The sequence below is a fragment of the Schistocerca americana genome, chromosome 5 (genome assembly GCF_021461395.2).
Source record: "Schistocerca americana isolate TAMUIC-IGC-003095 chromosome 5, iqSchAmer2.1, whole genome shotgun sequence".
In the NCBI taxonomy this organism is placed as follows: domain Eukaryota; kingdom Metazoa; phylum Arthropoda; class Insecta; order Orthoptera; family Acrididae; genus Schistocerca; species Schistocerca americana.
Window position 1 is genome coordinate 561105327 of NC_060123.1, and position 17937 is coordinate 561123263.

At 41.8% G+C, this 17937-nt stretch overlaps 1 protein-coding gene across 1 annotated transcript in view; it reads right to left on the bottom strand.

The window, feature by feature from the left end:
• The window catches only part of LOC124615513 (cytochrome P450 6k1-like), a 90147-nt gene that overhangs the window by 55948 nt on the left and 16262 nt on the right, over positions 1–17937 (bottom strand). Inside the window, exon 2 of the mRNA XM_047143472.1 lies at positions 16905–17143. Coding sequence (XP_046999428.1) covers positions 16905–17143 — 239 coding nt within the window. The remainder of the gene's footprint in view (positions 1–16904; positions 17144–17937) is intronic.

The window sequence follows — 17937 nt, forward strand, 5'->3', positions numbered from 1 at the left end:
AACAACCCCCTACATTCACAAGGAGAGGCTTCCAAATTGTATCCTGGATCTTGTCAAGCCCGATCCTGCATTTCTCAAAAAGTGTGTTCATGGCAAAACCCAAAATCCAAATGAGTCTCTAAATACACTCATATGGAAACGATGCCTTAAAAACACATTTGCATCTGCTACAGTTGTCAGAATTGCAACTTATGATGCAGTTATTGTATTTAATGATGGGAATGTTGGGAGGATGAAGGTATTAGAAACAATGGACTTCAAGATAGGAAATTTTAGTCAAGACATCCTGAGAAAAATAGATTTACAGTGCGTCTCTGCAGCTGAAAAATCAGTTGAAGACCTGGTAAAGGAAAGAAGACAGACAACAAGAAACCAGAAGAGAAGCTTTGAAGGGAAAGACGACCCATAGTACAGATGTGGTGCCTTCTGAAGAAATGACATAAGGAAAAAAGTTAGGTTGAGTTTTAAATTGCGTTTCCTGGAAAGTTTGTTTTTTAAAATTTATGTACCTTTTCCTTATATTCTATGAATGCTAGAATTATGAAATTTTGTACACATATTTCTCTAAACCTAATAAACGTTGTCTCAAGAGAAAATTTTGAAATTCTGATTGTAAGCTGAGATATGGGGCAAAGTGCTTGGAATTTTGCATGAATTTAAATTTGTACTTGTGGAATTATAATTAAAAAATTATGAAAATTCTCCTATTTGACCTATTCCAAAAATCTCATGAGAGAAGCTTACAACATATAAAGAGATGAAACAGAGAAATTTTTGTAGAAATCTCTTGAATGCTTTCTGAGAAAAAGGAACATACATTATTTTTTTGAAAATAAAACTTCAAATTTCATTCAAAAAATTAAATATATATAATCAAAGGATTTTATATGTAAATGTGTTACGTTCATGTAAAGCGTGGTACAAACGTTCATTGACATATCTCCAAAACTGTGGATCTGGTGCATTTCTGGAATAGTGTGTGTTTTCATCAACGTCCCCCCTTAAAGCCAAAAAAGACAAATATTCCAATCTGAGCAGTTCCAATATAAAGTCCAGTCCGCGCCCAGTACAATATGTGGTTCAGACTGGAGGATGCTTCAAAAACAGATCTAAGGAATGTTTAGGTACAGCACCCCACATAAATCTCACATTAAGGAGACAGGGCATGTTGTTGACAACATAGATGATAATAAAGTAATACTTCATAAACTAAACAAAGGCCACAAAATGATCTGTTTTCAAGAACTGGAAATTATTACTAATGGAACAATCCTAATGGGACAGAAGTCGGTTGATGTAATGCACATGTACAAACTAATGATTATAATTTCAGAATAAAAAATCAAATGGCTCTAAGCACAATGGGACTTAATATCTGAGGCCATCAGTCCCCTAGACTCAGAACTACTTACACCTAACTAACCTAAGGACATCACACACATCTATGCCCAAGGCAGGATTCGAACCTGCGACCGTAGCAGCAGTGCGGTTCCGGACTGAAGCGCTTAGAACGCAAGGCCACAGCTGCCGGATATAATTTCAGAATAATTGGATGATTTGTTCTAGAGGAAAAGCTTTAAAAATTGATCAAGTCAACAACGTGTTGGTCCGCCTCTGAGTCCTGAGCAAGCAGTTATTCGGCTTAGCACTGACTGGCAGTGTTTCTGCATGTCTTCCTGAGGGACATCGTACCAAACCCTGTCCAGCTCCCTCTCAACTGGGGAGAGATTCGGTGACCTTGCTGGCCAAGGTAGGGTTTGTCAAGCACTATGGCAAGCAGTAGACACTCTCACTGTGTGCGGGTAGGCATTATCTTGTTGAAATGTAAGCCCAGGATTGGTCGCCATGGAGGTAAACAAAACGAGCCGTAGAGTCGGCCTGGAATCTCATTGACTGGAGTAGAATTGTCTTGTGATGAGTCCCGCTTCGAATTTAGCCCCAATAACCAGCGAACACCTGTCCGGAGACGCGCCGGACAAGGTGGAATATCAACCCTACAGCCGCCCGCCATACGGCTCGAGAGGCAGGCGTCATGGTCTGGGGTGCCATTTCTTTTCGTGGCAGGACTCCTTTAGTTATCATCCGCGGCGTCCTTGTAGTATAGCGGTACGTCGACGATATTCAACGGCTCATTTTGTTGCCCTGCATGGCAAGCCACCATGGACTTGTATTTCAGCAATGTAATGACCGGTTGCATCCGACGAGAGTTTAAACTGATTGTCTTCGTGATTGCCAAACCCTACATTGCCCAGCAAAGTCGCCAGATATTTTCGGGATTGAGAACTTTTATTGCGTTATGGTCAGCGCTGTCCAATCAGCTCGGGATTTTGACGGTATAACGCGCTAATTGGACACAATTTGGCACGATATCCCTGAGGAGGTCATACAACAACTCTATCAATCAATGTTAAGCCAAAAAACTGTTTGTATAAGGGCCAGAGGTGGATCAACACGTTGTTGACTTGCTCAGATGTGAATTTCACTTGAATAAATCATCCAATTATTCTGAAATTTTAATCATTTGTTTGTCTGTACATGTACATCACACCAGTCGACTTACGTCGCATTCGAGTAATTCCTTCGTGGTACATTATTAATATATCAACGTTAGGTTTTCGCTACGTTATAATGGATAATTCGACGAACATCTCGACTTTCGCAAGTTCAAAATGGTTCAAATGGCTCTGAGCACTATGGGACTTAACATCTGAGATCATCAGTCCCCTAGAACTTAGAACTTCTTAAACCTAACTAACCTAAGGACATCACACACATCTATGCTCGAGGCAGGATTCGAACCTGCGACCGTAGCGGTCGCGCGGTTCCTGACTGAAGCGCCTAGAACCGCTCGGCCACGTTCGCAAGTAATTTATATGGTTTATAGTCGCCGAATTACGACAACGAACTGTTTCTTCTAGTAGAATTATATATTTTTTCTGAGGCATTCGAAAGAGGTTTCTAAGAGAACTTCAGCGACATAACATGTACGGCACTTGACTAAATAGTATCTAGATAACAGCACTGTAAACCACTGTCCCGCCGTTAGGAAAAGATGTTCTACAAATGTCTGTCCTGTTATCTCTGATGTAAGCAAACACGTGACTCACGTATGGATAGTGTGTTTATTCTCACAGCTGTCATACCAAGTGCTGAAAATGTTGGCCATCAGCACTGCTACTCGCTGTAAAGTGATTCTGGAGGAACAATACTGCACGCTAAATTTCGTCTAGAGTTAACGGCAGCACAAGCCCGTGTTATGAACCATTTCAAGCCTTCTGGAGACTTAGGTGTTTTAATGTTCGCCTTCATAAAAGTATAGAAGTGTTAAGTTTGTTGATGGTGCAGGCCATTTTGCGTTTCCTGAACTACCGTCCTTGCAAAGCTCTCGAAATGTTCTCTTACGAGAGTCTGCCATTACGAGAGCGGAATCGCAGGGACATCCCGTGTTGGTATCACACTGATTGCATTATGTCCATTGGGGTGTCTTACAATAACCGCAGCGGCAGCAGCATATCTTCGGAACTCGAAATAGTGTTCTTAGATTCCCTTCAATAAAACAGGGACCAACGATGCGGGTCTTGAAAAACACGCACCAAACTATACGCAAAGCGCATACTAAGAATGTCATTTTTATCCACTTCTTTGAGCCAGCGTCTATTTTCACCTGATGATTAGCGCATCTTGCGAAGATTGACTTGACTGTGCTTTCTAATCTATGCTTCTTCCTCAAACGCACTTTTCCATCGATTTGACGTATCATTTTGCTTTTGTTATACATAACATTCGGTGAACCGTAACTAACGTGGAAGCCATTGCCATGAAGCTGTAGATGCAGAAAAATGTGAAGAGGATGGAATGCGGTGGAGTGTAGTTCTCGCAGACCACTAGTCTGGTTGATATCTCTCGTGCTTCGGAGATGCTTCTGAGTGACATGCGCATTGTGTGTCACTGCTGCTACAATGTTAGCTTCATTTCTTTCATCAGTTGCTCTTCTTCTTCCTCGGCGTACTTTATTGTCCATACTTTCAGTTTCTAGACTATTTTTAGCCGCTCGGTGTGGCCGTGCGGTTCTAGGCGCTTCAGTCTGGAACCGCGTGACCGCTACGGTCGCAGGTTCGAATCCTGTGTTCGCGCATGGATGTGTGTGATGTCCTTAGGTTAGTTAGGTTTAAGTAGTTCTAAGTTCTAGGGGACTGATGACCACAGATTTTAAGTCCCATACTGCTCAGAGCTATTTTTAGACTATTTTTTTTGTAATGTCTGCAAAGACAGATCGTCAGTGCTTGGCACGATCAGGATAGCCTTCAGTTTGCAATCGCACAGCTGCTCTGACAGTTTGGCGATATTCGCCATATACGATGTTCACTTTATTGACTGCCGTACGCATTGTTGATGACTCAGTGGCTTTACTAACAAGTTATCTGATTACTACGCCAGCAGAACACAGACTGACGGGCTTCAAGCGCACAGATAAACTGAACAGTACCTACATTACGTATTTTCTTACAGTCGGTATAATAGGACAGTCGTTTGTGTAACGGCTTCGGTCCGTTATCTTAATGCTATTTGATTCAAACCCATGCAGATTATGTCGTCGAAATTCACTTAGAAACTTCTTTCAAATGCCAAAGAAAAAGTATATAGTTCCACTAGAAAAAAACAAGGTCGGTATCGTAATTCGGCGTCTAGAAACAATAAAATATACTTGCGAACATCAGGAAACTAAAAATCCGCTCTAACTTGGCGAAAACCTCATCCCGATATATTTATTCATTCTGGATATATTTCGGGTGGTCTTTGTGATCTGCCTCACACTGTATAATGATATAAATCATGAAAACATTGCTTCAACTCTGAAATCACCAAACTGATCCATTAACTAATAAATGTGTTGAAATTCATGTTTATGAGTTATTTGTAATCATGATACGTTCAAAGCAAATATGTAAAGGCTTAATCATTTTTATAGGGCTACACGTTATTTGTATCTTTGATTCGCAGTGTAAACTGGCAATGCTCGTCGATGTGCAGGTCACTGTATTTCTGCATCTGTACAATTCCTAAGCTTAACTGCGTTGTTCTTTCCTGTTTATTTGCCACTCAATAATGGAAATGAATATTTATAATTAACTTCAGGATTCTTTTTGTTGAATTGTTTTCCAAATAACATCACATCTGTATAAAATTTATTACTTCAGTACAATTTTTCGATAACAAGTGACAAATTGTACTTTATTTGTAGCGAAATAAAGTTCAAAACCCAACTGCAACATCCAATAAATGAAATTTTAGTGTAATCCAATGATAAAGCAGAAAGAGATGGTGAGTACTCGAAACGCGTCGTGGAAGAAAGTAAGAGTGGCTGACTCAGGTAAATGTTTAAAATTGTCTTTTAAGGCACAATGAATTTCATCAAAACTAGGTGCTATTCACGTCCACGTCACTGGCGTTGCATATTGTTGTTGTTAGTTACTCTGACTAACTCGCTACTTTCCATGTTAACGACATACAATTGTCTGTGGGTGGGTGATAGTGTTTTAGTATTTACCTGGTATGTTTCCTTCTGCTACTCTGCCATCTAACATATTTCCCCCGGTAGCCATGTTCATGGCTCGCCAGAAACGCTGCTGTCTTTGCCATCCACAGTAATTTCCTTAAGTCTTTATCTACCGTCGAGATGTATGTGTCCCACGACAGATTATCAGAGACCAATTGGAATTTTTTGCACGTTATTGTTATGTATCAGCGTCCTACTGGTAAAGGGAAGTCTACTAATGGTTACCAGAATTCTTATAATTACAGATTGCAACTTGTGGGTTGTGCTGTCCTCAGGTTTCATTGTTAATCCTCGTCTCCGTATTGTCACATCGAATTATTAGGTTGATGCATAGTTTCGTAGCTTTTTTGTTTTGCATGTTGGTATTCGATTGCTGTGGGTTGATATAGCGATTCGCATTTTTTATTTATGGTTCAGTGATGCTATTTGAGTTTACATATTGTCATTTGAAGACAAGTAGTAGAGCAACAGACGCTTGAAAATGGAGTGTGAGTGCCAAGTGGAGAAATCAGAACATTTCCGACGTATTCTTCTGTTTGAGTTCAGTGAGGAGGGGGGGGGGGGCGGGGGGGGGGGGGGGGAACAGCAGCAGGGACACCCAGGAACATTTGCCCCGTGTATAGGGATAGAGCCACTGCACAGAGCATGGCAAAAAAATGGTTTCCTCGTTTTAAAGACGATTGTTTTGATACTAATGAAGTATTGACTCACCACATGCAGGAAGAATTTCAGTGTTTGATAAAGATCATTTAAATGCATTAATCCACAACCATCCACGTCGAGAACTGGCATATGTGACGAATTGTGATCCTTCCACCGTCGTGCGACATTTACACGCAATGGGGAAGATTAAATAATCGGGTGCAGGGGTACCGCATGCTCTAATCCAGAACCACAAACATCAGCGCGTAGCCATATCTGCACCTCTGCTCGCTGGTCATCAATTAGCTCGCGAACAACCCCCATCATTCTTATCCTGTATTGTTACTGTCGACCACAAATTGTGTCATTATGCTAATGTAAGGAAAAGAAAAGACTGGACCCAACCAAAGCAACAACTCTCCATACAAAGACTTGCGCGCATTCACAATAGATAATATTATGCATCTGATGGAATAGCGACGGTATGGTTTACTAATAATTGCTTCCCCCAGGCGTATCCACCACTGCTGACGTTTATTGTCAACAACTGAGACGTCCAAGATGAACGACCAGGAAGATTGCTTGAAGTGATACTACTGCACGGTAACGACTGCCCGTATTCTACTAGACAGACAGAAAACGCTTCAGGGTGGTCCACTGATCGTGACCGGGCCAAATATCTCACCAAATAAGCGTCAAACTAAAAAACTACAAAGAACGTAACTTGTCTAGCTTGAAGGGGGAAACCAGATGGCGCTATCGTTGACCCGCTAGATGGCGCTGTCATAGGTCAAACGGATATCAACTTCGTTCTTTTTAAATAGGAACCCCCATTTTCTTATTACATATTCGTGTAGTACGTAAAGAAATATGAATGTTTTAGTTGGACAACTTTTTTCGCTTTGTGATAGATGGCACTGTAATAGTCACACACATATGGCTCACAAATTTAGACGAATAGTTGGTAACAGGTAGGTTTTTTAAATTAAATTACAGAACCTAGGTACGTTTGAACATTTTATTTCGGTTTTTCCAATGAGATACATATACCTCTGTGAACTTATCATTTCTGAGAACGCATGCTGCTACAACGTGATTACCTGTAAATACCACATTAATGCAATAAATGCTCAAAATGATGTCCGTCAACCTCAATGCATTTGGCAATACGTGTAATGACATTCCTCTCAAGAGCGAGTAGTTCGCCTTCCGTAACGTTCGCACATGCATTGACAATGCGCTGACGCATGTTGTCAGGCGTTGTCGGTGAATCACGATAGCATATATTCTTCAACTTTCCCCTCATAAAGAAATCCGGGGACGTCAGATCCGGCGAACGTGCGGGCCATGGATGGTATGGTGCTTCGACGACCAATCTACCTGTCATGAAATATGCTATTCAGTGCCGCTTCAACAGCACGCGAGCTATGTGCCGGACATTCAAGTACATCGCCATTCTGTCATGCAGTGAAACATCTTGTAGTAACATCGGTAGAACATTACGTAGGAAGTCAGCATACATTGCACCGTTTAGATTGCCATCGACAAAATGGGGGCAATTATCCTTCCTCCCATAATGCCGCACCATATATTAACCCGCCAAGGTCGCTGATGTTCCACTTGTCGCAGCCATCGTGGATTTTCCGTTGCTCAGTAGTGCATATTATGCCAGTTCACGTTACCGCCGTTGGTGAATGACGCTTCGTCGCTAAATAGAACGCGTGCAAAGAATCCGTCATCGTCCCGTAATTTCTCTTGTGCCCAACGACAGAACTGTACACGACGTTCAGAGTCGTCGGCATGCAATTCCTGGTGCATAGAAATATGGTACGGTTGCAGTCGATGTTGATGCAGCATTCTCAACACCGACGTTTTTGAGATTCCCGATTCTCGCACAATTTGTCTGCTAATGATGTGCGGTTACCCTCGACAGCACCTAAAACACCTACTTGGGAATCATCGTTTGTTGCAGGTCGTGGCTGACGTTTCACATGTGGCTGGACACTTCCTGTTTCCTTAAATAATGTTAACTATCCGGCGAACGCCCGGACTCTTTGATGATGTCGTCCAGGATACCGAGCAGCGTACATAGCACACGCTCGTTGGGCATTTTGATCACAATAGCCATACATCAACACAATATCTACCTTTTCCGCAGTCGGTAAACGGTCCATTTTAACACGGGTAATGTATCACGAAGGAAATACCGTTCGCACCGGCGGGATGTTACGTGATACCACGTACTTATACGTTTGTGACTATTACAACGTCATCTATGACAAAGCGAAAAAAGTGGTCCAACTAAAACATCCATATTTCTCTACATACTACACGAATATGTAATAAAAATGGGGGTTCCTATTTTAAAAAACGCAGTTGATATTCGTTTGACCTATGACAGCGCCATCTAGCGGGCCAACCACAGTGCCATTTGGTTTCCCCCTTCAAGCTAGACGAGTTTCGTTCTTTGTAGTTTTTTCGTTTGATGCTTATTTCGTGAGATATTTGACCCGGTCACTATCAATGGACCACCTTGTATACAGGGCTGGGACTGCGAAGTCATCCCGCATCCACCTTATTCACATTATCTTGAGTCCTCAGAGTCTCAGCTTTTCCGTTCTCTATCGAGAACGTTCAGTGGCCTTCCTTTCCAAATGAAGATGCGCTGCGACACCTCGACGAGTTCTTTGCCTCAAAACCACGTCATTTTGCTGAATCGAAATGTTACCCCAGCGTTGGCAGACTGTTGTAAATAGTGAAGGAGGGTACATTATTGATGAGTAAAGTCTCTGTTATGTGTATCTGTTTGCGTTTGTTAAACTTATGGAAAAACAATTTTCTGCACCAACCTAACAATTCGCACCTGCAGATAAGTAACCCAATTAACAGATTCGCAAATCGGGTTGCCATTGTGCCTTCCCGGACACGTCGCATCAACGACTATGAACTGCCGCTCGCCACATCACAAACGAAGCCCTTATTGAGTACCTGTAGCGTAAGTTAAACTCTGTCAACTGAAGTGCGTCTGTTTTTAGTGTGTCTTGTATTTTTTCCGCAGTCGTCTTCTGAAATCCTCGAGATACTTATGAATAATCCTGAACGTCCTACCGGCTAACCTGCCTCCTTCCGCAACGCTTTCGAAGACGCAACGGTGGGGAATATTCTTTTCATATTGTTGCTTCTGACTAAGACATTAATTAAAATAATCATACATTTATGTTTTTGAAATAAAATTGGTAGTCAAAAGGTTAAGAAAGCACGCTGTTCGGTTTGGAGCTCTGTAGTTGGTGTATGGCAGGTACTCGGCGCTCATGACACCCTCCATCACTGACAGAAATCATGGCATTGAAGTAGTGTATGTGACCAGTGCACCCGGTTGGTTAGTGTGTCAACGTGCACGGTCCAACGTGTCTACAAATGTATTATTCGCAGCCATTTAATAACTATTTACGCTCTACAAAAACTATGGTTCAAGTGGCTCTGAGCACTATGGGACTCAACTGCTGAGGTCATCAGTCCCCTAGAACTTAGAACTACTTAAACCTAACCAACCTAAGGACAACACACACATCCATGCCCGAGGCGGTCGCGCGGTTCCAGACTGTAGCGCCAGAACCGCTCGGCCACCAGCGGCCGGCACAAAAACTATGGTTCGGTAGTTTTGGTACAGTACAAAAATACTATAACATTAACACTCACTCACAGGCAACTGTGTGAAGTTTAACGTGGAAAGTAGCGAGTTAGTGCGAGAGTAAGTGACTATCAACAGCATTATGCAATGCCAGTAGTGTAGACGTGAAGAGGGCCCAATTTGGAAAAATGTATTATGCCTTAAAAGACAATTTTAAACAATCAACAGTGTCAGTCACCTTTATTTTCTTCCACGGTACGTTTCGAGGTCTCGCCATCTCCTTCTGCTTAATCAGTGGATTACATTACAATTTTATTTGCTGGATGTTGATAGTTGTGTTTTGAACTTTATTTCACTTTTTCTTGTAATATGGCACTGAAACTGTAAATTTTATACAATGGTAGAGTTACCGGTAATATTGGTAGCATTGGCAGCAGCTTTGGTACAGTAAATATATGACGAAGTAAATGTTAGAATTATAAGTAGTGGTGGTAGTAGTAGTAGTACGGAAATGAACATAACTGAATGTGTGTGAGAGAAATTGGGAGCCGATGAATTCTCTTTATTTTACTTATTTATCTATCTCTTTTGCACATAATTAAAGCCGCACATCGTTCAGTGTTAGTCCATTGTGTATTTTATATCCTTACAAAACATAAATTGCATTTTGCAAGTAATAACAATTAGTTCATCGCATATCTCCTTTATTTTTATGTAACCGAAACAATTTCTTTCGATGCAAGTACAATTTAAATACATAAAAATTTATATAATTATTGTCGTTGTTTCGTACTCAACAGAACGTTCTTCATCACGATCAAAGACAAGAGTTTCCCGTTATTATTAATAAGTGCGAAAGTTGTTTGTGCATAACAGAAACATTTTTTATATGAGCTCGACGATGCATTGAAGCGATGTTGGGTATGTTTTTCTCGTACTTCTTAAATTTTACCTGTTCTTTGAGGAAATTAGGTTTTCTAGCGCTATGTGATTAATCTGTACTGTTTTTCTTATTTTTCCCACATCATCCCTCTGTTTCGAGTTAAAAATCAACAATTTTACAATAAAACCCGAATTAAACATTGGCAGTTTCAATTTTGCTATAAATAATTTTTATTTTTAAGTAACAGGTAGGAGGATAAACGTGTAGAGCAAAAATGTTCTGTAGGTTACCCTGCCGTTTATATGAAGGGCTTATTTCAATAGTGGTACAAGTCCATTTTGTTCATATTGAGATACAGAGTCCTAATGTTAAATGAACGCTGAAAAATCTTCAGTTGAGATACCAGAAATATTCAAGTATAGGGCTTCTTACTAGATATGAACCTTTCTTTCTATTTGTTTGGCTCATTAATTTCAGAAGCATTATGGGCACAAAAGTGGAGGTAATGGACTTGTACCACTGTTGAAATAAGCCCTTGATATATCCTCATTTAATTTCCAGATAGTTCACAGCTTTCGGTTTCTACAGGAATTTTGTAGGACACTGATCACATACGCATACAAAGGGATCAGATAAGGCAACGCCCGGTAGGTATGCAACATACCTAACGTACAGGTAATGCAGTTAGGATCTTAACTGACCAAGGCTACTAAGAAACCTACCGTACTCTACGCTTAATTACGATACTTACGGTAGCCTACGGAATTTTTATAGCTCTAATCCTAACCAATAGGGACCAAATGACTCGCGTCACGCCTTGTTGATGACAGTCGGTTTCAACACCCGACAAAAGTTGCTGCTTTAGGTGACGCAGGTCCGCGGCGCGGGATTAGCCGAGCAGTCTAAGGCCCTGCAGTCATGGACTGTGCAGCTGGTCCCGGCGGAGGTTCGAGTCCTCCCTCGGGAATGGGTGTGTGTGTTTGTCCTTAGGATAATTTAGGTTAACTAGTGTGTAAGCTTAGGGACTGATGACCTTAGCACTTAAGTCCCATAAGATTTCACACATTTGAACTTTTTTTTGTGATGCAGGTCCATGACGAACAGTTTTCAGGCGGAAAACTGCGAATGGTGATGCATGCAGCGGACGTTTGTAATCTGACACCTTGCAAATGTCCACTGTTCACAACAACACACAGGCCTGTACTATATTGGTGTGCTAAGTAATACAGAAACTGGACAGTATATGTCTCGAGAGTCTGTTGCGGTCCAAAGAGCGGCGGTTTTGCCTCTGTTAAAATGATACAAGGTGCCGAGCGCACAGACACCTCAATGAGCCCGCAGTCTGTTGTGGTCCAAAGAGCGGCGGTTTTGCCTCTGTTAAAATGATACAAGGTGCCGAGTGCACAGACACTTCAATGAGCCCGCAGTCTGCGGAGGATATACTTCAAGTCGATGGTTGTTCTGTGATGTTTTACGGATGGTTTTCGTACAGTGACTTGGGCACATTGATTCAGACTACCGTGGACATAAATCTGGATGTTCATTCCAACATTCACCTATCGCCCTGTTTTATACGTTTTCACGGTCAGTATGCTGTGGACATCTTCGTCCTTCTAGCCGACAACAAGCGTGTTCATGGGACTGCACGTATACGTTTCTGCTCTGACGAACACTCAGTCAATCTACCTCACCTCAGCTACCTCGCTAAATCACCCGTTTGATCCTATAGAATAAGTCTGAGGCTCTTTGGAACTAAGGGTGAAACATGTACAGCGATCAATGTCCCTGCAATTCGGGAGCTCTACGTGATCTGATCGTCAATGAGCTGGCTTTACCTGGATATGACTGACTGAATAAAGTCATGGTTTCCCTACCTCCCGCATTGAGCCGATTATTAAGGACAGTGGATGTACAAAATTGTTAAGGGGAGCCGGAGGTGGTCAAATCCAAAAAATTACGATTTTTTTTACCGAAAATTAATTGGAACATTCCTCTTTAATGTAAACTTTGAATTATTGTTCTACTCGCCCTAGAAGTGGAGTTATTACCATTTTCCCCCACGCCTGCAGAGGAAATGGCCGGCCGCTGAATGCATCTAACACCCTCTCGTGACTTCCTGGCGAACTGCTTGGGATTTCCTCGGCCTGTTACGCATACAGCGCCTCATGTTACGCATACAGCGAGTGTGCAAGGGTTGGCTACATTGTTTTCTGTGACAAATGAAGCGCTAAGAGCGCGGAACATCGTCTCTTTGCTGTTTGCCTTTTCGAATTAGTTCAGTGTTGGGCCTGTTGTTGGTAGTATTATATTTCTTGTGTAAAGCGTTGTTCTGGTTACGATGCCACGCTTCAGTAACCGTGTATATAAGAAGAGGAAGAACGTAGGGAAAAGAAAATGAACACTCATACCAAGTTGCGATACTGCAATTACTGAAACAGTGCGTTCTTCTGCTAAGCAACACATGGCCGTTCATAGCCCTGTGACATCTTCTAGCAAGAAGCTGACTGGTGGAAGTGACAGATTTCGTGAATATGTTAGTGACACTGTACGAGCACTAAGAAATATATGCAATAAAACCAATTTTTCATGATTTAGCACAGCCAGAATTGTTGCAAAACTGTCTACACGGAAAGACGCAGAATCCTAATGAGAGCGTAAACAATTTGATTTGGAAAGCGATTCCTAAAAGGGTTTGTAAGCATAAAAACACTGCACTTTGGCATTTATGATGCAATAGCAACCTACAACCAAGGGAACAGTGTGAAGTGTGAAGTTCCGAATTCATTAGGATTTACAGCTGGGGTGTACACTGTACGAGCACTAAGAAATATTGACAGAGAAAGGATAAGAGGAGCAGAAAGAAGAGAAAGGCATATGAAGTATGATGGAACAACAGGCCAGAAAAGAAGACAGAAGAGGAAGCTTTTGGAAGATGAAGAAGAAGACCCTGATAATCCATCCTATAGTGCAGGAATGTATTGAGAAACTTTGATAGCCATTTCCCGTAAATTAGAATTTTTCGAATATAAGGAACATTTTCTCAAAATCCACTCAAGCTAGAGAGATGAAATTTTTATACAGCACTCCTAGTGGTCAAACTTACATTGTAACACAGCCATTTGGCAATATGTTCAGTAGTTTCATTTCAGTTTAATTATAAAGCTATTATTTGTAAAAAAAATTTGGGTCATTAATAAAAAAAATAATAGGAAGGAAACTAGAAAAGGTACTCCAAAATCCCTCTGTCATAACTGCAATACTAAACCACTCCATATGTAAAAAAAATTCAAATTTTCTATTTGGCAGTTTATTCATAAATGTTCCTCAAACTTAGTGATTTTAACATGGGCAGCATGGGCACCTCCGGCTCCCCTTAAGACTTTCGTAGCCGCTTTTTAACAAATGGCCTGTTGGCTTCTATCTCGGGTTCTTGAGCCGACGTTAGTCTGACGACTTTTCTGACTTCTCGCCAGCATGAGTGGCTGGCATTACCGAAGCTGCAGCCTTTATTGCTGGTGTTGGACTGCAATCCAGCTCGAGGCCGCAGGTTATATGAACCTGGCGCACCAACGTCCGAGGGCTTTTCCATGGTCATTACCACTGTAGTTTGCCCTTGTCACCTGTAACGGTCGTTCGCTCCATCACGGGTATCCTGGATCCGTTCACTTTGAGGCCTTTCTCTTTCTTGTTAAAGCTACTGTCATTTTTTGTGGAGTTTTGTAGCTTCCCTAAACAAGAGGGTGTTGTAGTTCTTCTCCACAGCAATACCTTCCATATCGGCGAATTTTATTATGTCGTTAGTCTCACACAACGCATGCCCTGCAATGGCCGGCAGGTCGGAAAAGGATGTATCGCGGCTGAGCACGCACTGTGTGAGATCGACTACATTACAAAATTCGCCGACACAGAAGATCTTCCTGCGGAGAATAGCTACCGTAGTTGCTTGTCCAGGGAAGCTGTAGAAATAGGCAAAAATGAGAATAGCTTTAACAGGAAAGAGGGAAGTATCAGGGTGATCATATGCCGGATTCCTGTGCTACAGCGAATGACCACAAAGTGGCAATTGCAACATGCATCCTCAATTATTTGTTGGATGTATTCCAACCTCTGTCTTCCTCTACAATTTTTGCCCTCTGCTGCTCCCTCTACTACCGTGGAAGTTGTACCATGATGTCTTAACAGATGTATCATCCTGTCTCTTCTTCTTGTCAGTGTTTTCCATATATTCCTTTCCTCGCCGATTCTTCGGAGAATGTCCTCAAACCTTTCCTTATCAGTCCACGTAGTTTTCAGCATTCTTCTGTAGCATCACATCTCAGATGCTTCGATTCATTTCTGTTCCGGTTTCCCCACAGTCCGTGTTTCTTTACCATACAACTGTCACGTACAACCAAACGTACATTCTCAGAAATTTCTTCCTCAAATTAAGGCCTATGTTTGCTAGTCTGATTTTCTGTCGCCCATCCTCCATCCGTCATAGGTTATTTTGCAGCCTAGATAGCAGAGTTCCTTGACTTACCTACACTACTGGCCATTAAAATTGCTACACCAAGAAAAAATGCAGATGATAAACGGGTAGTCATTGACAAATATGTTCTACTAGAACTGACATGTGATTACATTTTCACGCAATTTGGGTCCATAGATCCCGAGAAATCAGTACCCAGAACAACCACCTCTGGCCATAGTAACGGCCTTAACACGCCTCGACATTGAGTCAAACAGAGCTTGGATGGCATGTACAGGTACAGCTGCCCATGCAGCTTCAACATCGATTTCCTTTATTTTATGATGACGATCATCTCTCCATATGTAGGTATGTGTCAACAGGATATTTTCGCAATCGGAGGGGAAAGTTGGTGACTGAAATTTCATGAGAAATCCTGCAGCAACGAGAAACACCTTCGTTTCATTGATTGCTATCCAAAATAACGTATCATGTCCGTGACATTCTCTTCCCTATTTCGCGATACTAAAAAACTAGCTCTACCAAACTGTACCAAGTTTCGCTGTCATACGATAATTACATCCAACAATGGGCCTCTGTGAGTAGCTGCTCTTTGATTATAAACACCCAGTATACAGTTACAGACCAATAGCATGTAACCTTTCTAAAATCAAATGTTACAGAACATTTCTGTGCAGTCCACTGTCAGCAATACATAGGTCTTAGATGCGGATTTTTGTCGCAACGATTAATCCGTACATTTTACAGAAAAATCTGTGCTCTTGTGTTGCCAAAAACCCGTCACGCAGGCAGGTAACAGATGACCAAGCTCCTTAAGTTAATATAAAAGGATTGTAATGATTCCATGTAGTCCCAGACGCACAAAGAGAAGGTGATCTGTGTACTCTCTTCTCCGCAAGAGCAGAAAGGTGTCTCTACAATGTGCAGCCTGTGAAGATGTTCACAGGAACACCTGTGGTTAAATTTGAGTCTGGCTCTCAGAGAAGTGAGGTGCCTAGGCACTTAAGTTGTACGAGATTTCGTAGAATAGGTGATGGACACCTGAATTGTTGCATAATTCTTGCCTTTGTGTCTTGTTGTTTCCTCCCAGTCCTGTGGCTAGTCCTCTATCATGCGCCTGTGTAGAACATATCGCTAAACTGTATTTGGAAATGCAGCACATGTGGCATATCCTATTACCCAACAACCCAGTGATTTCTCTGAATCGACAAGCACCTTGGCTGTCGAGATGGTTATTTGGAAAAAGGACACAGGCGACTTCTTTCGCCCATCCTTTTCCTGCCTAAATTAAAGCATCAGTTCTAATGACCTCGTTGGCCAAGAGACGTTAATTAGTAATCCTACTTCAAGTAATATGTGTTATGACCTCAACACTATCTTAAGTAATGATAAAACTTAGTAAACAGCTACCGGCTGATTTGCCAAAACGCCATCTGATATTACTAAAACTGGTGTGGAGCTTCAAAGCCTTCTTCACCTCGAAAGATTTCCTTTAACCTTATATTACTGGAATGTTTCTAAGTTATGTGCCATGTTAATATCAACACAGAAATCGTACCCGAAGGTTCGTAGAGAATACTTGAAACATCAATAATACAATAGCAGGTTGAGACCAGAATAAAGTGGGCTTCGTTCTGGCACCAAAAATGTCCCCAGATAAACGTTACGTTCAGTGAATAGTGCTCTGTAGGTTCCAAACCGATGATTAACTTAGCTTGCTCACCTGGAACATCATCTTCATTTTCCCCGACGTGAATGTTGGGGACAGCTTCACGCGCAACCTTCGCCACTTGTTGCCACCCAGCAGGAAAAGGTGTTTGGTCAGAGGATCAGCGTCATCGAACTTGAACCCCCTGTCCTGGAAGGACCAGAAATCCTTGACGAGGATAGTGCGGATCAGATCGGGATCCAGTATCACCAGACTCGGTCGGTTGAAGAAGTAAATCCCGCCGAAACGTTTGCCTAGAAGAAATAAGAAAATTAATTTTTCTCAAGTATGTATTTCTTATACGATTCATGCATCTTATGAGACATTCATACATATTACAAAAATGTACCACTGTACAAATTTCAACCAGACCTGGTACACATATTATTTGCTACCTGGAAAGAATCACTGTGGGGGTATGAGCCACCTACCCATCAAAGGGATGTGGGGTGGGGGAGAAAAAGGAGTGTAGCCCATGGCGCTCCAGCACCCTAACTTTACTCACCCAGTATTTAAGAATGAGAGCTTTTAGTGACTTACAACACAAATTACACATAATAATTTCAAACGTTTACGAAATTTTTTCTCGTTGACAACCCCCATAAAATGATGAAAGCAAACAAGTTTATCGCTTAAACATAGTCGCTGTTCGTGCAGCTTCGTGAGCTTTCCCTTCACGTGTTTAGGCCAAGTATCACGCACATTTATGTGATCAAGAATGCTCAGTAGCAGCTAGGCTACATGTTCATGTGACAGTTATGCGTCAGCAAGGAGCATTAATGATAATATCACAGGAGGCAATGTTGTGCAACCTTAGTAGGGACAAGATCCGCCTATTCGGGAGTCGGATCTTACAATCTGAGACAGTGTTACGAGACAAACTTCCGTCACAATGTCCGCAAACGTGACGTCAGATCCGCCTAGCAACGGCGATCTGAACGCCCATTGTCTGAAAGTTTGGATATATATATAGGAAACGAGCGAAGTGTCCATATTGGCTGAGGGGGGAAGGTGGTGTCTCTCTTATCCTTCGGGAAGACAGGCCCAG